The 23922-nt window shown below is 47.0% G+C and overlaps 1 protein-coding gene across 1 annotated transcript; it reads right to left on the bottom strand.

The window, feature by feature from the left end:
- Positions 1 to 341: 341 nt before the first annotated feature.
- LOC121274372 (cystatin-like) lies at positions 342 to 18143 on the bottom strand. The gene is made up of 3 exons (XM_041181657.1): positions 17886 to 18143; positions 2660 to 2776; positions 342 to 598 (listed from the first exon to the last, which is right to left on the bottom strand). The coding sequence occupies exons 1-3, from the start codon at positions 18093 to 18095 to the stop codon at positions 509 to 511; spliced, it is 417 nt and encodes a 138-aa protein (XP_041037591.1). The 5' UTR covers positions 18096 to 18143; the 3' UTR covers positions 342 to 508.
- Between the last annotated feature and the right edge of the window lie 5779 nt (positions 18144 to 23922).

The following is a 23922-nucleotide window of genomic DNA, read 5'->3' as shown; positions in this document are numbered from 1 at the left end:
TGGTTCTAATTCTTCCAACATTTCCTGGGCAACTGTTCTGCTAAGCGAGTTTGAACCAATCAGAGTATCAGATGGTTCCCGGTACAGGGTAATCACCAGAAGTTTGAACTTCTCAGGCAATTCCCGTGCAATCCTTACATGGAGACTTCTGGGGGATCCCCCAACACATCTTCTGGGGTACCTCCCAGGTACAGCACTTGGGGATTGGAAGTTATGGGTCATTCTAAAACACGTGGTCTGAAAACTCCACAGAGAATCTGCACCATAGCCATGCAATGAAATGGCAGCATAATAACAAGCCATGGATAGTTGAAATAAGAAATTAACAACTGGAATTGTCATGGTGTGTAGACATATGTATTGTTTAATGTAAAGATTTGATTGAAGCTGTTTGATAGGTTAGCTGGATTGTGCTATTGGAACGCACACAAGTCCCCTTGCCTGCTGTGAAATTAGTAAAGTTTCTGGAGTTGAGTCGAGGCGACGAGGGACACACAATGTTCACCTCCTATTTGGTGACTGGGTTGCAGTCGCTGCGCAGAAGGTCTTTTTCATAACGCCAGAAAGCATTCAACACTTCAAAATGGCAGAGAAGATTCTGAAATTAAAAACAAAAAAAACATAATATTTCCAATTTTCATTCAGATTTAATTGGAGTCAGCAGGACAGGTTGGTACAACTGGTTAACACCTTTCACCTCTTATCCCAGAATGAATGTGATTTTTTTTTTCTGGTGTGGAAATCTGTCTGAGCTGCTCCTGATCTGCCAACATGACTTTCACAGAAATCCCATTGATTTCAACAGAGTGCCTGCTGCACCTTGCAAGGAGTAAAGCTAGAGCCGAAGGAGCCCAGGGGAATTTGCTAGCCTCTCCCTTTGCTTGTTGTGAATTGTGTCCGTGGCACTTTGCCAGTCTCAATCCAGAACAATGCCATTTGGCATGAATCTGATTGTGTTTGTACTGAAACAATTTGCACAAGTGAGGAGATAGGTGGTTAATGCAGGTTGGTGGAGCAGAGAAGGAGCATTACTCTCTAACTAGCTACCATGTTTGATGTGGATGAGCTACACAGACACTGGGCTTTCCTCATGGACAGTGAAGGTGCTGGCCATTTTCTTTCTATGTAACAGAGAGATCTGCCTCCAGTCAGCATGAACATTTCTCCCAATTAAAATTAAGTCAAACGTTCAGGAGAAGTTTTGCATTCAATGTTCCTGACTGACAGCTTCACACAGTGGGAACATTTGTCAGGAATGCAGGCTCCTAGGGCAGTCCTTTTGATTTTAACTGTGTGGGCTGCAAATTGCATGCATTGACCTCCATGCTATTTTGCACTCCCTTCAAACAAAGCTGAGCCTTTTTAATGTTAAATTGCATAATTCTGGCTGCTACCTCTTGTATATTTTTGCATCTGGAATAGCTATGGTACCAATATGAGGTTTTTCTTTGCTTAATTTGTTCATCAGAGCTCAGCTCACTTTTGCCTCTGAATCATGGGTTCAAGTCCCCTTCCAGAGACTTGAGTATATATTCTTGGCTAATATTTCAGTCTCAGGCCTGTGGGAGCTTTAGAGATAAAAACAGAAAGTGCTGGAGATACTCAGCAGGTCAAGCAGCACCCGTGGAGATAAAAGCAAAGTTAACATTTCAGATCTATAACCTTTCATCAGAACAGGCAAAGGCTAGGAATGAAATAGATTTTAAGTAAGTGAAAGGTGGGGGAACAAAAGGGGCAGTGTGCGATTGGAGAGAGCAAATGGCAAAAGAGCTGGTGGGCGGGCCAAAGGCTGTAGCATTGGAACAAATAATGAAACAAAAGATGTGTCTAGATGTTTCTCCCTCCTTGGAAGCTGCCTGACCTGCTGAGTATTTCCAGCATTTTCTATTTTTATTTCAGATTTCCAGCATCTGCAATATTTTGTCTTTGTAGGAGTGTTGGAGGTGCCGTCTTTCAGATGCGATGTATAAACTGAGGCTCTGTCTGTCCTCTCGGGTGAATGTGAAATATTCCTTGGCCCTACAGAACAGGGGAGTTTTCCCAGTGTCATGGCCAATAGTTATTCCTCACTACTTAATTGGCTGTAAAGTGCTCTGTGACATCCCGAGGTTGTGGAAAGTGCTGTATAAATGCAAGCCTTTCTTTTTGTAATGTCTTCTCACACTTGGGAAAACAAAACAATTAAGAAAATATTAAAGTATCACTCACTTAATCTTTTATTTTACTTAGCCTTGAGTCACTCTGCTTATTTCTGTTGCGCTATTGTTTCTGCACATCCCTTTCTCTTCCTTCTTGTGTTCCATTATTTATATTTGTTGCGTATGCACTTTCTTTGTCAGCTCATTCTTGCCCCACTTGGTCCCATTTCTCTTTCAGATTCTTTTATCAATCTTCCCTTCCCACAGGTCTCAGCTGCCCAGTGTCTCATGTGCTGAGATCCTCAGTGATAACATAACATCTTACATATATATGCTGTTCTCCCCTCTTCGCCATTCCCCACAATTTCTTCATGTATTTTATGTAGGAAAATTCTTTGCTGTTTCTGTTTTTTCATCTAAATCGAATACCTACCCCACACTGTCCCCCACCTCCCAAATGCAAAAGAACAGGATTACCTCAGTTAATGATCCAACCTCTCCAGATAAAGAGTCTCTCTTACCTCAGACCTTCCTGCTGTCTCGACTCTGGAGCAAGATGTCAAATTTTCATCATCACCCTTCCTGCACTGTGTCTTTCCCAGCTCAACATCCAGAATATACAATATTCCACCAACATCCTAGCAAAATACAAATGGAAACAATAATTTATTCAGCAGGAATCACTTGACTGCAGTCTGTGAACCATATCTACTACCCACAGCTTCTGAATGCTCCTTAATACTAAATTCTAGCTGTCGTTGTCAATCATGTTAGTGTTGGCAAAGCAGTCATTCCCAGTTGCCATAAGCATGTTAATGCAAGTTTCTGGTCCTGTTCACATACATTGAAAACAGGCTATGAGAACAGACACTCTGTGCTGAAAGGAAGCATTTAAAAAGGCACCAAGGGCAGAATTTTTCCCTCATTGGACGGGTGCACCCACAACCCGAAAGGGAGAAAAATAGCGTGCACTGATGTCGGGAAAGCGTCCTGATGTCATCACACACTCGCGCAATATTTCAGTCAGTGGGTGTGCGCGGGAGTCGGCAGCGTGCCCGCCAGCAAGAGGGCTGTAAAGCAAATTAACTAATTAATTAAATATAACTTTTCCCCGCCCGTCCAACCTTATGGTTGGCGGGCGGGCGAAAAGGCCAAGCGGCCTTTGGATTTTTGAGGAACCCTCATCCACAAGTTTTCCGGTGTTAATTAAAAATCAAATAAAAATTTTTAGGACTCATTTTCAACATGGCCCCTCATGACAGAGTCACATGATGGGGCATGTTTTCCTTCTTTTTGAAAACTTAATTTTAATGTGAAAAATCTTCAGCTCCGCTGAGGCAGTTCTCTGCTGAGCGTTTCAGCGCGCGTTTCACGCTGGCTGGCCCTTAATCGGCCCGATCGTGGGCTGCAGTCCATTGCGTGGCTGCTCCCAGGCCCACCCGCCACAGCTGCCCGACGAGCTGAAAGTTCTGCCCCAGCTGTTTTTGAAGACTATCTAAGGGTGAAGTTAGCCTTGACTTGAACTGCGAGAGCTCACATGTGGTAGCAGATAAAACTGCAGAGCTGAGGCTTCTCAATATACTGTCAGAACGGCAGTAGTGCACACCTCCCCTTAATATACAGAATTCTATATCTGATGACTGCCACATGCCACAAGCAGACAGGTGCAAGCTGGCTGCTTCCATCTTATCGGCAAGGGTGGTAGGGGCTGGTGGGGGTGGGGGGCACACTCTGTTGAAGTGGCTAAGAGAGAAGGCACCGCATTGGTCTTTGCACTGAGTGCTTCACCTGGGTTAATTCCATTGATGATTGTGTGCTTTGTAATTTATTAATAACAAGCCTGGCGTGTGAGTTTCCATTCTTTAATGGTAAAACTGGGAATGAGGGAAGGAAAGCCATGTTCTTTGAATGGGGATACTGAGACCAATGGAGAGATGTGTTCCGTACATTGTCAGTTAAAAAGGAACTATTCAAGATTTTCTGTTTAATGGAAGTGTTCTCACAATCACAGCAAAGCGAGTTCTGGAGCATGCAGTTCTGCTAGATAAGCAGCACTCTAGCGGTGTGCCTGGATCAAATGTGCCCTAGCATACACATCATCCTAATGAAAGTTTAGACCCCTGAGCTGATCCCAGCCACTTGCCTGCTCAGTATGGGTGCTGTTTTGCTCTCCATCCTCCTTCCCCTCTTCCTCCACCATTTCCACCTTTCCGATGAGTTCTGTCAATCTAACATCTCACCACGTCCCCTCCTCTATGGAGGGCAATGTTATGTAATGCGCTGCAATGCATGAGAGACTTGCAGGAGTGTACTGCAGAACTCCAATCAACTGGTCCAGGCACCGGAACCATAGAAGACCAGTGATCTGCTCAGTGGCATTCCTTGAGGGCAGATAGCTTCAGTTGTGATGCCTCTGTGCATCTGTTTTGGGGTCATGTATAGAGGTGAGTCTATTTGAGAATGCTAGGATCCATACATGGAGCTTGGGTGGTAGCATGAAGTGTTGTGGCACCCTGAACTGCTGAAGGATGAAGGTATATTGGCAGTTTTCAGGATAACAAATCCGTAAAGCTCTTGTTGTGGTTGCAGACCACCTGAATGCTAAGGTAGTGGAAGCCCTTCCTATTGATGAATCTCACTGGCCATTCGCTCAGCACCTTGATGGCCACAATCACTGATGTCTTGCACCTGCAGGAATCCAGCGATGGAGGTGAATCCCATTTTGTTCCTGTCAGGCCCCATTTGTTTGAAATGTATGTACTGCTCAGCTCTTGCAAATAAGGCATCAGTGGCCTTCCAGATGCAATGGTATGTTGATGCTTGCAAGATGCCACCAAAGTCTGCACCTGATCCTTGGAATGAACCAGAAAAGTTGTTCAAGGCCACAGTGACTTTCACGGCTACTGGCAGGGCGTGACCGTGCGGTCTGAGGTCTTCCTGAACTGGAGAACAGATCTCAATGATCATCTACCTAGATAAGCATAGTCTCCTGGGATACTGATTGTCTGGCAAGTCCAGGTCGCCTCTCCTTCTGCAGTACACTAGAGGCAGAGGGTATGGCCTCCAAAGCCTTCCTGCTCCTCATTCCTCTTCTCTGCCCTCCTCATATATGAGGGCCTGCGATGATCCTCATAGCTACTCAACCCTACCTCCTGGACTTTAATCTCACATCCAGCTGTTGCTTTGCTTGTGGCCAGCTGCACTCAATGATGACTGGAACACCCCCACCCTTCATATCAACCCATGATTCTGGAGGGTCATTAGCCCTTCCACTGACCAAGCGCACATAAGCCACTTGCTTCACCAACTCACCTCACCCAATGGCACCTGTGTGCCTATGGATGAATGCCGCTCTCAGTCTTGCATCCTTTTATGGGCTCATATAACTGAATGGCACTGCTCTGGTTGTTTCCAGGGGTGGATTTACAATGAAACATGCCATGCCATGGCACAGGACCCCCAAATGACAGAGGGGCCCCAAAATGACATGTGAGTGACATGTGAGTAAACACTTTATATAAAGTTTAAGGTATGTCAGTGCAGCTTGGCCATGTGGGATGTGCATCTTGCAGGATGTGGGAAGTCATGGAGGCACAAAGTGCCCTCAATGACTACATCTGCAGGAAATGTCATCAGCTGCAAAAACTTGAGCTCTGGGTTGTGGAACTTAAGCCGTGGCTGGAGTCATTGTGGTGCATCTGCAATGCTGAGGACTACATGGATAGCATGTTTAGAAGGTGGTCACACTGCAACTAAGAAGTACACAGGCAATGGGTGACTGCCAGAGTATCTAGGAGAAACAGACAGGTGGTACAGGAATCCTCTGAGGCCATCTCTCCCTAACCGCTTTTCCATTTTGGATACTGGTGAGCAAGATGGTTCCTCAGAGGACTGTAGCAAGAGTCAAGTTTCTGGGATCATGGGTGGCTCAGCTGCACAGGAGGGGAGGAGGAAGAGCGGAAGTGCTATAGTGGTAGAGGATTCCATAGTTAGGGGAGCAGACATGCGGTTCTGTGGCTGTAGATGGACTCCAGGATGGAATGTTGCCTCCTTGGTGCCAGGGTCAAATACGTCACAGACCGGCTGCAGGGCTTTCTTTTGGGAGAGGGTGAACAGCCAGAGGTCATGGTCCACATTGGGATCAATGACATAGGTAGGAAAAGAGATGAGATCCTGAAAGCAGATTTTAGGGAATTAGGAAGGGAATTAAAAAGCAGCACCTCAAGAGCAGTAATCTCAGGATTACTCCCAGTGCCACATGCTAGTGAATATAGGAATAGGAATATTGGCTGGAGAAATGGAGTAGGAGGGAGGGCTTTAGATCTCTGAGGCATTGGGATCAGTTCTAGGGCAGGTAGGACCTGTACAAGAAGGAATGGTTACACCTTAACAGGACTGGAACCAGTGTCCTCACAGGAAGGTTTGCAGGGGGATGGGAACCTGGGGGGAAATTCAGAGAGTAAAGGAGAAAAACTGGCAGCGTGAAGCAGAGAAATATTAACTGATAAGGAGGATATATCAGTGAGTAGTATCAACGTAAATAGAATACTTGGAGAGTTTGATAGAATTAGAGTGGGCTAGAGTAAATCATTAGATGGGGTCAGAGTAAGGGCAAAAGTTAAAAAGCTTAAATCAGGATTGATATGCATGTGCACGAATGCTTGGAGAGTGTGGTTAATAAGTTTGGTGAACTGCAGGCACAGGCTGACAAATGGAATTATGATATTATTGCTATAACAGAGACCTGGCTCAAAGAAGGGAAGGACTGGGCATTAAATATGCCTGGGTGCAAGGTGTTTAGGAGAGACAGAAAAGGAAGAAAATGTGGGGGAATGGCAATATTGGTTAACGATGGCATTACAGTGCTGGAGAAAGAGGATGTACCAGAGGGGTCAAGGACAGAATCTCTCTGGCTGGAAGTAAGGAATGAAAAAGGTGCAATAACATTTATCAGTGTAGTATATAGACCACCTATTAATAGAATGGATGATGAGAAACAAATTTGCAAAGAAATTACAGAGAGGTGCAAAAGTTATCAAGTAATTATAACAGAGGACTTCAGTTAACCAAATATAGACTGGGATAGGAATAATGCAAAGGGACAAAAAGGGCAAGAGTTCCTGGAGTGCGTTCAAGATAATTTTATGCAGCAGTATGTTTCCGGTCTGAGACAGCAGGAACTGTTGGACCTGGTTCTGGGGTATTAGTTGGTCAAATAAGAGTGGGAGAGCATTTAGAGGACAGTGACCATTGTATTGTAAGGTTTAGGTTGGCTATGGAAAAGGATAGGGAACAATCCAGAGCAGGGATAATTAATTGGGGGAAAGCCAACTTCGATGGGATGAGAATGCATCTGAGTCGAGTGAGTTGGAACCAAATGTTGGCCGAAAAGATGGTGGCTGAGCAATGGGCTATCTTCAATGAGATAGTATTGCAGGCAATGTCGAGATATATTCCCTTGAAGGAGAAAGATAGGACAAATATATCTAGAACGCCCTGGATGATGAGAGAGATAGAGATGAAGATAAAAAGGAGGAAGTATGTGTATGACAGATGTCAGATAGAAAATACAATGGAGAATCAGGGTGAATATAGAAGGACCACAGGGGAAGTGAAAAAACTAATCAGATATAAACAGACTCTGGAGGGAGGGAGGGAGCATGAAAAGAGGCTGATAGCTAACATAAAGGGAATCCCGAGGTCCTCTATAAGCATGTAAATAATAAAAGGATGGTAAAACGAAGGGCAGGGCTGATTAGGGATAAAAAATGAGACTTTCACGTGGAAGCAGGAGAAGTAACAGAGGTATTAAATGAATACTTTGCATCTGTCTTTACAAAGGAAGAGGATGCTACCCAGGCGGAGGTGAGAGAGGAGGTAACATGTGCAGTTGAGGAATTTACAATTGGGAAAGAAATTAGTTAGAAAAGCTATCCTTACCTAAAATTGATAAGGCACCAGGACTGGGTGAGATACATTTGAGGATACTGAGGGAGGTGAGAGTGGAAATTTCAGAGACACTGGTGATTGTCTTCCAGTCTTCCTTAAATATAGGGGTAGTGCCGGAGGACTACAGAATTGTGAATGTTTGAAAAGGGGTGCAAGGATAAAGCTGACAACTACAAATCAGTCAGTTTGACTTCAGTGGTAGGGAAACTTCTGGAAACTATAGTTCAGGACAAAATCAATAATCACTTAGACAGGTGTGGGATAATTAAGGAAAGCCAGCATAGATTTATTCATGGAAAATCATGTTTAACTAACTTGCTGCAGTTTTTTGAGGTGGTAACAGAGAAGGTTCATAAAGGCAATGCTGTTGATGTGGTGTATGTGGATTTGATACAGTGCCACATAACAGACTTGTGAGTAAGCTCATGGAATAAAAGGGAAAATCGGCACTTAGATAGGAAATTGGCTGAGTGACAGAAAACAGAGTAGTGATAAATGGTTGTTTTTCAGATTGGATGAAGGTTTGTAGTGGAGTTGCTTGAGGGGGGGATGGGTGGGGGGTGGGGGGGTCAATATTGGGACCCTTTCTCTTCCTGATATATATTAATGACCTTGACTGTGATGTGCAGGACATGATTTCAAAATCTGCAGATGATACAAAGATTGGAAGCATTGTCAACCACGATGAGGATAGTCTTGAACTTCAAAAGGATACAGACCTATTGGATTGGGCAGACAAATAGCAGATGAATTTCAATGCAGAGAAGTGTGAGGTGATTCATTTTGGCAGGAAGAATGTGGAGAGACAGTATAAAATGAAGAGATAAACTTCAAAGGAGGTGCAGGAACAGAGGGACCTCGGTGTGTGTGTACATAAGTCATTAAAGGTGGCAGGGCATGTTGAGAGCAGTTAATAAGGCATATGATATTCGAGATTTTATTGATAGGGACACTGAGTGCAAGAGTGAGGAGGTCATGTTAAACATGTATAAGACACTGGTTAGGCCTCATCTGGAGGACTGCATCCAGTTCTGGGTACCATACTTGAGGAAGGATGTGAAAGGCATTGGAGGGAATACAGAGGTGATTCACAAGAATGATTCCGGGGATGAAGAATTGTAGCTATGAGGATAGATTGGAGAGGTTGAGTCTGTATTCCTTGGAGAAAAGAAGGCTGAGAGGAAACTTGATACAGTCATTCAAGATCCTGAGAGGTATGGACAGAGTAAATAGTGAGAAACTGTTCCCTCTCAAGAGTACATCAAGAACTAAAGGGCACAGATTCAAAATAGTGGACAAAAGGAATAGAGGTCACGTGAGGAAATTTTTTTTCACCCAGAGGGTGGTTGGAGTCTCGAACAACTTCCTGAAAGGGTGGTGGAGGCAGGTTTGATCGAGGCATTCAAAAGGGAATTGGATTGCTACCTGAAAAGAGAGAATGTGCAATATGTGCCTATGGGATATTTGCCTTTATTAGCTGAGGCATAGAATATAAGAGCATGGAGGTTATGTTGGAGCTGTACAAAATGCTAGTTAGGCCACAGCTGGAGTACTGTGTGCCGTTTTGGTCGCCACACTATAGGAAGGATGTGATTGCACTGGAGAGGGTGCAGAGGAGATTCACCAAGATGTTGCCTGGGCTGGAGCGTTTCAGCTATGAAGAGAGATTGGATAGGCTGGCGTTGTTTTCCTTAGAGCAGAGAAGGCTGAGGGGGACCTGATAGAGGTATACAAAATTATAAGGGTATAGATAGGGTAGATTGAAAGAAACTCTTCCCCTTAGTGGAGGCGTCAATAGCATGGGGGCATGGATTTAAGGTAAGGGGCAGGAGGCTTAGAGGGGATTTGAGGAAATTTTTTTTCACCCAGAGGGTGGTTGGAATCTGGAACACATTGCCTGAGGGGGTGGTAGAGGCAGGAACCCTCACAAAATTTAAGAAGTAGTTAGATGAACACTTGAAACGCCATAGCATACAGGGCTACGGGCCAAGTCCTGCAAAATAAGATTAGAATAGATAGGTGTTTGATGGCTAGCACAGACGCGGTGGGCTGAAGGGCCTGTTTCTGTGTTGTGTGACTCTATAACTATGTTATGGGATAAGGCAGTGGAGTGGGATTAGGTAGATTGCTCTTTAGCCAGCCAGTGCAGATTCTATGGGCTGAATGGCCTCCTTCTGTACTGTAAAGATTCTGTGATTCTGAGTGCTGAACTGTTGGAAGTGCCGTCTTTTAGCTGAGAGGTTAAACTGTCCACTTGGCTGTGTACAAAAAATCTCCTGGCAGTTTCCCCCCGCTCTCAAGAAACTATAACAAACCATTACATGATTTTGCGAGTTTGATGCGGCTGAAGCGAAGGGTGGGGGGAGGGGAAGAGCTAGGGGAAGGAGGATTCGGGATCAGCAACCTCAGTGTGCTTTAGCCAATGTAGATGGAGGGCGGAGATCTAAGAGACGGGGTACACTCTCCAGTGATGTCCCTGTAATAATGTCACCTCTTGCAGCTTTTAGATTCACCTTTCTGTGGTTGTGCGGTTGAAGTGTGCGGGCTGCTTTCACCAAAGTGCTGCAGGTTTCAGTCGTGTAGGGTGAGTACAATGAATGCAACATGGTTCCAGGGAGAGGAATGGTGACACGGTTATAGCTTTCAGAGGCACCAGACTGCATTGCTGGGCGGTTAGTTTTCAATGTAGGTCATAAAACGAGAGGGGTTGGGGGGAGAGAGAATTGATCGGGATGCACAGCACATTCATTTTACTGCATAATAACCCTTCTCTTTGTGGGCAGTAAGGCAGCAGGGCAAGAAAGCCTGAATATTGTAAAGACGGATTGGAGATCTGAGTTGAACTGAACAATGACTCGGAGGACAGTGGGGGATAGAGCGTGAGGCAATGGGGATGCCATTCCATTGCGGTGCTTTTCATTCAGAGGGAAATGGGTGGGAGAGAGGATAGTTTTGATGTTTTCTTGAAGCTTCAGCCCTTTTCGCTGTGTGTGTTTATGGGTATTCAGGCTGGCACTAGAAGAGCAGGGGAACTTCCCCTGCAGCCCTGCTATCCATCAACCAGCATCACAAAAGCAGGTTATCCAGTAAAGGTCACATGTTGTTTGTGGGAGCTTAAGACCATAAGACATAGGAGCAGAAGTAGGCCATTCGGCCCATTGAGTCTGCTCCACCATTCAATGAGAACATGGCTGATCTGATAATCCTCAACTCCACTTTCCTGCCTTGTCCCCATAACCCTTGATTCTGTTACTGATTAACAATCTGTCTATCATGGCCTTGAATATACTTAATGACCCAGCCTCTACAGCCCTCTGCAGTAAAGAATTCCATAGGTTCCTGTGTGAAACAGTGACTGCATCTCAGCAGTATTTTATCGGCTATATTGTCCTTGTTCATGACCACCAGAAGTCTCAAAGCATCACTACAGTTCAGTCATTCTTTTAAAAACTCCAACATAAAGACAGGGAGAGAGATCGAAGAGAGTCACAGGTTAAATTAACCTGGAGACCGCCAGTTGGGAAGTTACATGATGACCCCCCCCTCCCGCCCACACCGTCTAATGTATTTCGCGAATTCTATTGTCTACTTCATGGGCAGAATTTTACGTCCCAGGGGCGGGTGTGTGCTTGACCTGATCAGGTGTAAAATAGCGCGCAATGACGCGGGTGAGCGTTCGGACTTCATCCCACACTCCCGCGATATTTCACTCGGCGGGCGCAAGCGGATGCCGGAAGCACAGCTGCCATTAATTAAGAGGCCACTTACGGCCATTAAAAACCCAACTGATGACGATTTTTCGTGGTCAGTGCGATTTCGTGTTCGTCGCACAGGCAGGCGGCCAGCTGGCAATTTCAAAAACCTCATCCATGGGTGGGATAAAAAAGGTGAACAGCATTGCCGGTGTCAGTAGAGGGGAGTTTGGTACATAGTTTGCTGCTGGTTGCTTATTGGTACTTGGCAGCTTCATCTCTGTTCGGGGCTTCACTGATAGCATTTCCAGGCTTCATTTCAGGACTCATTGGTGTCTCCAAAGGCCCCTGGAGGATTCTGACTGTGTGAACACTTCCAGGTATCAGACAGCCTTCCGTTATCTTGGTAATGGGGATTGTGGTCTCCGCTGGTTGCACCTCCTCTGAGGAGGAAGAGAGGGGCAGAAGGGAGAGGAGGCCACATGTCCCCATGCAGCTTCCTGGGGAGGGACCTGTGAGAGGAGAGGCGCAGGCACAAGGGGTGCAGTGCCCGTAGGAAGTCCAAGGTGGAAGGAGCCGCAGAAGATGCCACTATCCTGCTGCCAGGGTTTACAGGCAGTGATGCAGCTACCTCAATATGTCTGAGGTACAAAGAAGGCTCCATCTCTCAAGGGAGACCGTGACCTCCCTTGGTCAGATGATTGGGCCTGAGATCAGCTCCGACTATGTGGGTGGACACCCCTCAACTTCTATGCCCCCGGCTCTTTCCAGGGTTCAGTGGGGGATCTTTGTGGAGTCTCCCAATCAGCTGTCCATAGTTGCTTCAAGCTGGTGACAGAAGCTCTGTTCAGGCAGGTACTGACCTTTATTCTTTACCATATGGATGAGGCTAGCCAGGCACAGCAAGCCAGAGGCTCCACAGAGATTGCTGGGTTCCCCACATCCAGGGTACTATAGACTGCACACGTGGCCACTAAGGTGCCAGCAGGTGAACTCAGTGCCTTCGTCAACAAGAAGGGCTTCCACTCCATGAACGTGCAGATAGTGTGTGATCACAGGATGTTGATTTTACAAGTCTGTGCAAGGTACCCAGGCAGGTCCCATGACGCCTACATCCTCAGACACTCCCAGGTGCCGGGGCACTTCAGTGCTCCAGTCTGATTGGATGGATGGCTGCTGGGTGACGAGGGCTATCTGTTAAAAAGTTGGCTCATGACACCTCTTCACCACCCAAGAACAGAGGCACAGCAGTGTTATAATAAGAGTCATGCCTCCACAAAGAAGGCAGTGATAGAGAGGACCATAGGTCTTCTTAAGATGCTTCCAATGCCTACCATATCCCCCAGAGCGGGTGTCACTGATAGTGGTTGCATGCTGCGCTCTCCATAATCCGACATTGGCAAGAGGGAACCCACCGGAGGAAGAGGATCTTGACGCAGCTGCACAGGCCACAGTTGATGAGTCCAGTAGTGAATCAAAAGGGGAGCATGGTGAGGGCGTGGAGGCAGACCTTGGTAACTGCCAGGGAGGCAGGGAAGCATTGATCCAATGGTCTTTCATCTAGGCTACCAAAGATCAGCTTCTACCTCATGCCAAGGCTGCCACCTCCATCCCAGATGCCTGAAATGACCCTTTCATTTGCACCTAAAGTCCACTTAATGCCTGTACAATAAAATACCTAGCCACTCACATCCAGCATTACATACTGGCATACCCTGCACCAGAACAAAAAAATGTGAAGCATACTCAGGCTATCAGAACCAAGGCAAATTTAATGTTATCATCACATTGAAATCATTATGATGTTACAATTACTGGTGTTGATATCCACACCAGCAAACATATAAACCAAACATAAATGAACAGAAAATCACCGGTGAACTGTCCCTCTCATGCTCATCGTGCCTTAAACTCACGTCTGCGAGTGCTACATCTTGGTGCCCCTGCCCCTCGCTGGCACCAGCATTGGAGGCAGCCTGCTGACTCTGGTCTCTTGTTGGTGGTGACTTATTGATGCCCTTGGCAGTTGTCCTCTGGCGAGTGGAGCCTGTGCTGGCCCCGCCTGGAAGGGAGCGGACAGTGCCATGGCTGGCATCTCCACAGTCATTGCAGCCTTAACAGATGCCACGGTCCTGGCAAAGGGGCGGAGGTGCTGCTGCCATCATCCAGAGCATACTGAGAAGAGCCTGCGGAGGCAACAAGCAGCTCGTGCGCCAATGTGAGGTCGCTCTGGACCTCCCTGCTCTCCATTGATGGATTGGGACCTTGCTGGGACACTGGGTGCCTCATCCATCTCACACACTAACACTGACCACCTGAGGTCAGTATCTGTGAAAGGGCTTGCAGGTCCAAGCACAACCCTAGGAACACCTGATTCTGCCCCGGAGTTGCCTCTCTATCAGAGTCACCACTCTGTCAATGGAGAAGATAGTGCTCTCGGTCATGATGATCAACGGAGACCATGGTACGCAGACCCTCATCGATCTCCGCCAGATCCTCCCGTGCATCTCACTGGACATCCAGCATCTGCCGCCTAATGGATGACTCCAGAGGCCCATCATCTGTCTTCGACTGAGCACCACCCTGACCCTCTCCAGTCCTCTGACTGCCAGTGCTCTGGGCACTCTCTGCCTCCGGCTGCATCTCAAGCAGTTGTGAAGTGCCCTCACCAATGTGCAGTGACATTCTAGCCACTGGTCTAATCCCACCGAGGTGCTATTATCTGCACTGGTGCCTGCTTCAGAGAGCAGGTGTGGCGCAGGTGCAAGTGAAACCCGGTGGTCCTCCGGCATCACGGGTGACCCTTCGGGGTCCAGAGAGTGAGCGCATGCTAGAGAACAAGGACATGTCATTAGTTAAAGTCATCACACTGTCACCTGGTGAGACAATGCCAGGCACCCTGGTGAGTCAATGGAAATCTGCATCATGGTGTCATCATCTTTCAATGTCAATGGAGACTCCAGGTTTGAGGCTCCCACCAGTGAAGAGACTACACTAGAATCCAAAACCCATCTCTGTGCACTTCACTCTTACCTTCTCTGACACCCCCACCTCTCCACACCCGGTTGCACAGGGAGCGTGCCAGCTCTCGAGCTCCAGGGCTTAATTGGCCTGACAGCGTGAAATCATGGTCGGGGGCCAATCGCAGGCGGTGGGCCATTTCCCGACCACTCCTGGTCCCGCTAACCGTGCCCACCCACCAACCTCAAAATTCTGCCCCATATATTGATGCATTTTAAAGGTCAATAAATAAGTTGTGAGGTGAGAGCGGGTATAAATTAACTGTTTTATAAGATTTAGCTTAACCATGGACTTTAATCTCTATCCTGAGTGTTTAATCTATTCACCATATCTTTATATTTCCGATAAACATCGGATGGTTTAGATTTTAGTAATCATCGCTGTGACATTTTTCGGACACGGAAGGGTCACCCGTGATGCCGGAGGACCACCGGGTTTCATTTGCACCTGCGATCCGAGAAATTGGCAACAAATTGAACATGAAATGAGCTAAAGGGTCAATACTGAGATGAAACACGCAGTGCAGGGTCAGCGATATCAGAAGGATATTTGTTTCCTTTGTTTCTCTCTCCACAGAAGCTGAGTATTTGTGGCATTTATGTTGATCCTTGAGGCATTTAACTGGGAGAGATCCATTCTCAGTTTACAGAAATTGGTCCCTTCCAATTAAATTATTTTATTGCTCAAGATTGCACCGGGTCCCGTTCCATGGCCTGTCGAAAGCTCATGTTTTTTGTAACATGAGCTGCTCAATAGAAGTTCCTGAGGGTTTGGCTTGAACTCACAACCACGGTATCGCACACGCCTCAATCCTGCCTTTAATGTATCATGTGCCAACCGATTGTCCCACAAGGGCAAAGCATTGCTCATTTGCATACGTTTTAAGTTGCATCATCTTGTTAGAGACACTAAGTTTTTTCGATTGAGTGATGTGAACTGAGGTTATATGATCTTGTGCAGGAGTATTCACATGACTGGGGAAAAGCCAGTGAAATAACCAACGCCCTGTAGCTTTGGGTTGTGTCCGGGGTGGAGTGGGTGCAAAAATGAAGCTGGGCACAGGGCCCCACTAACTGTAAATCCTTCACTGGTTGTCTCATTCCACTTGGCCTGTTCCAGTGCCCATACCTCCCCTCAAAGTTTCAGACCAGTCCTCAAAAAGGGGACAACAAGCTCAGCAACAGGCTTAATTGGTCTTCACTCCGATTCAGGTTGCTTTTGGGGTTCCGCTCTAGGGTGTGGGGGCCAGATAGCTGAAACAGAAAGAGGAAAGAACTCAAAGGGGGCCAGAGTTTGAAAGGGGAGAGGGTCTATACTGGGACACCAGACTGGAGAAAGCTGCAGCGGTTAGATTGGGTGAGAGAGTGGATAGATTTGTAAATGACCACAAGGATTTTCATTCAATATGTTGGGGGAAGGAGAGGGAAGAAGAGTGAATGAGATTTGGGCCAGACTGTTATGCCTTGTCCGGGAGCAGGCTGGGTGGTGGTGGGAGATGGAGGATAAAATTAGGTGGGGGTGTGCTGTGTCTGTCACATTCAGGCCTTTGCTAGTATTTTATCAGTGGGATGGACACTTCGCCAACTGGGGAGCCCACCCAGTAAAACTTGGAGGCGTCCTTACGTGCTGAGGTGGGGGAGGATCCCTCTTGATCGGGCACCAGTGAGCTATGGAGGGCACCCCCAGCAGCAAGGGTTGCCCTCTCTGGAAGACCACCCACCTCCGATGCTCTTGCCAGGGCCCGCACAATTGGCCCTGGTGATCCATGATCCCAACTTAGCTCCACTTCGGGCCTGCTTCAGTCCTAGCAGTGGCCACCACTCCCAGTAGTGTTGCTGCTTGTCCTCTGATAAGCCGGCAGCCCTTGGAAAGCGGGACGTCAGGCAACTGCTTGCCCGAGCAGCATAAAGTCATCACCAGTGTGTTATTTCTTCCAGGGCTATAGTGCTTAGCCTATCCACCTCATCAATTCTGTTGAAGAGTCATAAGGACTTGAAACGTTAACTGTGCTGTCAGACCTGCTGAGTTTTTCCAGGTATTTTTATTTTTGTTTCACCTCATCAATTGGATGGTTGCGGTTATAAGCCACCAGGTCAGTACCCAAGATCTCCTGGTGCATAGCTGCCTGGGTTGCCCACCCTCTCAACATCCATGAGTTTAAGCCCAATATCCTTGAAGGGCTTCCACCACTGCTCACCAGTGTGCACTCTCACTGTGCTGCCATTTGCCAGTGCTGCTGGGAATATAGAACCACCTAGCATCATAAAGCCCAACTTTGCACTCAAGAACATCATTACATCACAGGTCACAAGGTGCCATGGCAACCAGACGTCGAAAACACTGGCTGTTTGTGAAATGCCATTTTCCTGATCGATTTGACTAATAACAACAAAACAACAACAGGTTATATTTATATAGTTTCTTTTAAGGTAGTAAAGTGTTCCTTGTTGCTTCACATGAGGATTATCAAGCAATATCTGAGCCACGTAAGGAAGCATTAGGTCAGATGAAGAAGGCAAAGGTTTTAAGGTGTGTTTTGAAACAAAAGCCAGGCATGGAAAGGTGGAGAGCTGTAGAACACAAGTTCCAGAGTTTAGGGCCTTGGCAGCTGAAGGCACCAATGAAGTGATTAAAATCAGGGATTCTCAAGAGGCCGGAATTAGAGGGTCTCATATATTTCAGATAGTTGTAGTGCCAGAGGAGATTATAGAAATAGGGAGGGGGGGCAAGGTCATGCAGGGATTTAAAAACGATGAGAACACAGATAAAACACATGGCAGAAAACACCACAAATATGTTAGATAATTCTCCTTCATTACAACATTCTCTTTATGCAATGGGAGCAGGACCCAACTTGCTAACAGGGTGGCAGGAAAGGGCAGGAATAACATGAGGGGCGTCACCCATTTGAAGCCAATGGGTGGCCCCCCTTGTGAACCTTTAGGGTGTGATGAAGTCAGGGTGGCAGTCACGTGAACTTGCAAGAAGTGATAAGCCAGGGGTGTTACCCTCATCACTTTCCCTTCCCTGTTGTATGCAGGTTTCACCTTACCGTTTAAAAGGCTCCGAATCCTGGTTCAGTTACCTGTGTTTGTGCTGACACGACCCGAGTGACTTTGAAGAGATGGTCATCATTTGAAAATGTGTTGAACGATTCCACTGCAAAATCTAGTGAGCTCTGGACCTCCTCGTTATTAGGATTAATGGGTTCAAATCCTGGCCCCTCATTAATGGTAGAGACTGAAATGAGAACGATGTTGAACAGAGCACAGCGAAACTGCCAGCTGACATCCATGTTTCATGAAGCAAAGTGTAGTGACTCAACTGCAAACAGCAGGCGTTTATTTGCTCAGTGGCTAGAGTGCGTCAGACTCATTTGCATTAATAACAATCTTGCTGTATCATGCTGCTGGCTTGTATACTGCTGGACAGATTAGCCTACTCTGCACATAATACAGGGCTGATTGATTGATTGGGGATGAATAGCTAAAATGCAGATCAGATCAAGCACTTTAGTTCCTTTCTGAATACACTCATTAACTCAGTAACAAATCACCAGTTTAATAGGCCATAACTTCCGAGCTCCCGGGCAGAGTAACTGGGGGTACCCCAAAGATGTGCTACGGAACCCCCAGCACCCCTCCAACCCTCACTCACAGCCCCCCACCACACCCCGCCCACACCCCTCCCAGGGAGGTTTGCATGGCGATTGCCTGGAGATGCAAATTTATCCTGTGCTGTTGCCCTGCACTGGGATCCATCTGAAGATGCGATTTAAATTGGAAACTTCGGGAGGTCCTGACTGTGTTATTTCAATAGTTACCCAGAAAAAGGCAGAAGAATTAAAATCACTTCTAGCTTCTGGGTAACTGTTGTACTGACCCGCACCAACCCACCACAGGACACCCTCCGCCCCCCGACTAGCACCCCCCCACCAACAGGGACTAACCACCACCACAAAGTCTCCCTGCCCCCACAGAAATCCCCATGCCCACAGCATTCCCACCCATGGGACTCCCCACCGTTAGGGCTTCACCCGCCCCCAGCCAACTGTATTTCCTCCTCAGGACTTTTTCCCCCCACATCGACACTTGCCCCCACCCCCCCATCCAAAGCTCAACTCCTGACTTTCACTGCACTGCCCACTCCCCCATCAAGACCTGACCTGATCTAACCCTTCTTGATGCCCAGCCCAATCCCCCCACCCAAGGCCTGACTTAACCCTCTACCGATTCCTGGCTCCATGAGCCCCAACCAGACATGACTGCCGTTCCCCGAAGCCTGACCTGACCACCATACCTGGGTTTAAGCTATGCCTAAGCCCCACCCCAACAAGGCCCAGCCCCTCAACCACAGAAGCCCGACCAATTCAACCCACCCGCCGAGGCCCAACCCGACCTTACCCGACCCAAGGCCTAACACCACCGCCCCCAACAACCCGTGGCCTAGCCCAACCCCTCCCACTGAGGCCTGAACACCCACGAGGCCTGGCCCAACCCAACCACCCCCACACCCGCGAGGCCCAATCTGACCTAACACCCCCCTCCCCAAAGTCTGACCCGAACACTCTCAAAGCTCGACCCCACCTCTAAGCACAACCCAACACCCCCCACCCAACCAAATCACCAAATCTAGACCCCACTTACCTTATACACTTAGCTTCTCCCTGGCCTGTCAAGGACCGTTAACCCTGGCTGGACCTTTAGTTTATCTGGTTTATAGCAGGTTGTGTCATAAAGAAGTGAGCATGGTCTCCTTACGTCTGACTGAGCTATCCTCGGTGCAAGGCCTGGGGGTGCTCTGCACTGCCCGCATCGCACCCAGCTAGAGCCAGAAGGTCGGGTGAGATAGGATCGAAACACAGTTCAGGTAAGAAAGTAGGAGCAGCCCAATGTTACCAATGTTACCAATTTTACCGGTTGCTTCTGTTTTGCCCAGTCATTTCCCATAAGGGTGACTTACGCCGTTCCGAAAACAGATCCATAAATTTGAGAAAATTTTCGACCAATTCATAACAGAAGCAATCAGTTGATTCCCCTCCTTGGGAGAGAGAATACTAGCTCAATGCATGGAGGTGCAATGCACTGAAGAGAACTCAATCTTTCCAGCTTTTTTGGCATTTGCAAAGCCTTGCACTAAGAGGAGTGCCCTGGTAGCCAACACCAGTTTCTGGAGAGCAGCAGCCAAAAGTTCCTGAGTCCCAGAGGTTTTCCTGGTGGCAGGGGGATATGGGGAGTGGGGAATCTGAAATACCTTGATCATATTCAGGTGCTCTTGAGACACTTATAGGCTCTCCCAGTTCTTTGCCAAGTGCCAGTTCAAACTCCAGAACTCACTAAAAGTCCTCAGACAGCATCTTCCAAACCTGTTACCATCTAGAAGGACAAGGGCAATAGACGGATGGGAACACCACCACCTGCAGTTTACCCTCCAAGCCATTCACCATCCTGACATGGAGTATATCGCCATTCCTTCACTGTCGCTGTTTCAAAGTCCTGGAACTCCCTTCCTAACAGCACCGTGGGTGTACCTACACCACATGGACTGCAGCGGTTCAAGAAGGCAGCTCCCCACCACCTTCTCAAGGGCAATTAGGGCTGGATAATAAGTGCTGGCCCAACCAGCGACACCCATATCCCATGAAAGAATATTTTTTAAAAAGAGAGCCACACAGGGGCAGAGAGACTGGAATGTGAGGCCTTCAGTGAAGAAGGGAAGGCCCTCCCCAAACCCCAGTTGTATAGCTAATGCTGCACCTACTCCAGGTCCATGCTTCTACTCGCTAGACAGAGTTCCAGATTTCGTGGGGTGCATGGAGGCCTGAGGCAGCAAGGTTACTGCCCCCCATTTCTTCTCCATGGAAGATCCATGTGTTTCCCAAAGGCAACAAAAAGAAAGAGAGGCCCTCCACCAAGTGGAATTTATTCATGACAAATTACTAGTAGGGGCCTAGCTCAAGATCTGAATCAAATATTCCTGTGCAACTTTACAGTAGGGTGTACATTCAAACACCAGATTGCCTATTATTAAAAGTTTGTGTCTAAAGGAGAAAAAAAGACTTTTACTTATGTGTGATTCACAGGCTCAGGTGGTTCAAATGGCACGATAGCCAATGAAACGTAGAGTAATTGCTTTATTAATGCAGCAGCCAACTAATGAAAATTAATGAATTGAATGAGCAGGTCATTTAGTTCAGGTGTTCCTTGAGGGATACACGTCGGCCAGGACACTGAGGAGAACTACCTAGTCCAAATAATGCTGTGAAATCTTTTACACATGCCTGAGAGAGGAGATTTGTATGTCCGGATTTAACTGAGAAGCAACACATCCAACAATGCAACTTTCCCTCAGTGTTGCACTAGAATCCTGTGACTAGTGCTTTGAGCATCAAGACATGATTATTAAAGGTCTCACATTTAACAGGATCACATTTCTATATTGTGAGGATGAGCTTTTGTCTGAAACAAAGCAAGGCGTTTGGTTTTTAACCCTATCCACTCTGGGAACATGGACTGTTAAAAATAGAGTCATAGAGTTATACAGCAGTGAAACAGGCCCTTCGGCCCATCATGTCAATGCTGGCCATCAAGCATCTATCTATTCTAATCCCATTTTGCAGCACTTGGCCTGTAGCCCTGTCTGCTGTGGCATTTCAAGTGCTCATCTAAATACTTCTTAAATGTTGTGAGGGTTCCTGCCTCTACCACCCCCTCAGGCAGTGTGTTCCAGATTCTAACCACCCTCTGGGTGAAATAAAATTTCCTCAAATCCCCTCTAAGCCTCCTGCCCCTTACCTTAAATCTATGCCTCCATGTTATTGACACCTCCACTAAGGGGAAAAGTTTCTTCCTATCTACCCTATCTATGCCTCTCATAATTTTGTATACCTCCATCAGGGCCCCCTCAGCCTTCTCTGCTCTAAGGAAAACAACGCCAGCCTATCCAGTCTCTCTTCATAGCTGAAACGCTCCAGCCCAGGCAATATCCTGGTGAATCTCCTCTGCACCCTTTAGAGTGCAATCACATCATTCCTATAGTGTGGCGACCAGGATTACACATGGTACTCCAGCTGTGGCCTAGCTAGTGTTTTCTGCAGCTCCAACATAACCTCCATGCTCTTATATTCTATGCCTCAGCTAATAAAGGCAAGTATCCCATATGCCTTCTTAACCACCTTATCTACCTCGGCTGCTGCCTTCAGGGATCAATGGACATGTATACCAAGATCGCTCTAGTCCTCTGTACATCCTAGAGTCCTATCATTCATTATGTATTCCCTTGCCATGTTAGTCCTCCCAAAATGCATCACCTCACACTTCTCAGGATTAAATTCCGTTTGCCGCTGCTCTGCCCATCTTACCAGCCCATCTATATTGTCCTGTAACCTAAGGCTTTCCTCCTCACTATTTATGAGTGGGTTACTTACTTGTTGTTGAGCTCAGTTGGCGAGATAGCTACAGTGTGTTACAGAATGATGCCAATTAAGCTTGGGTTCAATCCCCATATCAGCTGTGGTAGTACATGGAGGCCTGCCTCATTGCCTTGCCCCACACTTGCAGCATGGTGCCCCTCCAGTTATAACCAATGATTTCTTCCTAATGGAGAGAGATGCCTGTGGTCCTTTGTGGACTACGGCTAATTTGTTTCCCTGTCACACTGTCATTGATATTAGGGTTCTGCAGGCAGACAAGGTACCTGCCTATTGCAGGTCTGAGTCTCAGGTACGCAAACCAGGGTCCATTGATGGTCTTATAACTGGAAAACAGAGGAACTGCTGTAACTCCCTGACAGGCTTTGGCAGGTCGGCAGCCAATGGGATGGATGAAGATGCCAAGGCAAAATATGTCCTATGTTGACCGGCAGACGCAGGATTGCTTCTCTCGGCCCCATAAGAAAGTCACAGCCTCCCGTCCCCAAACTCCCTTCTCTCCTGCTAGATCCTCCCAAAAACCCATTCCTTGCTGGCTAACAGGAGGATGGTTTGACAGCCTGATTTTCAGCTGCTCCCAACTGCCCTTTGGCCTCTTCCTGTCCTTTCCAGATAGGAAGTGTACCTGTGGCATTTAAATAAGGTCTGGGAGTTGAAACATGCTAGGCCTGAAACACAGGTGGGTGAGTGAGTTTTACACTTTGCTACACTCTCCAGCCTGCCTGAAGTCTGCTCCAGGTTAAAATTTACACTAAGGTCTTACCTATTAAATCATCCTGCAAGCATTTTAATGAGCTAAAAGTAAATGAATCTTTAAGCCGGTAGTAAGTAGCAATGAGGAACAAACAAACAGGTGAAAATTATCTGATCTTTGTTTAAAAAAAGCTATCAGTCCCAAATTAATGATCGGGGATATGTCACCTTAAATTGTGCCAAAGAATTTCTGAAGTTGGTTTGAGCTGCTGTCTTGAGTCCTGCCCCAATTTGACTTTTACTGGTAAGAGAGGCAGTAACTAAACCATAAAAAATTCATCAGCAGAATCCATGCCCTTGCTAAAGTCCTATCCTCCATGTGTGGAGGTCTTGTGGTGCAGTGGGTAGCATCCCTGCCTCTAAGCCGAAAGCTCTGGGTTTGAGTCCCACTCTGGACTTGACGGCTGTGGAAGGTGTGTTTATAATGTGGCCAAAAAGGCAGATTGTCAGCCAATATGCCTGTGGTATGTGGTAAGAGTGGGAGAGTCTCTTGGTCAGTTGTGCTTGATGTAGAGGTGCCCTTCAAGCTATAGTTTCTAGTGACAGGCTAGTGACATGCTCCAGGAAAAGCTAGCTACAGAAACATGGGCATGTGCTTTGTCTGCCTTACATGTAGCAAGAGGAAGATTTGCCATGCTTCCTTCAATAGCCTTTTATCTGTGTTCCTTTGAGTCCATCCAGCTTCTAGCCATTTCAGCCCAATAGTGGCCTGCGTTCTGTTTGCTCACCCATGTACTTCCTACTAATCCTGAATTCATCTCAAAGCACCCGCCCATCTACCTATCCTGAACGCTTTGCAGTTCCTTCTAGCTTACCTATCCCAAGTACATCCCAATACTGCTCTGAAGAATGGTCATACGGTCCCGAAACGTTAACTCTGTTTCTCCCTCCACAGATGCTGCCAGACCTGTGGAGTTTTTCCAGCATTTTCTGCTTTTGT

Source organism: Carcharodon carcharias, chromosome 2 (assembly GCF_017639515.1).
Source record: "Carcharodon carcharias isolate sCarCar2 chromosome 2, sCarCar2.pri, whole genome shotgun sequence".
Taxonomy (NCBI): Eukaryota; Metazoa; Chordata; class Chondrichthyes; order Lamniformes; family Lamnidae; genus Carcharodon; species Carcharodon carcharias.
This window is presented reverse-complemented; position numbering and strand designations above follow the sequence as displayed.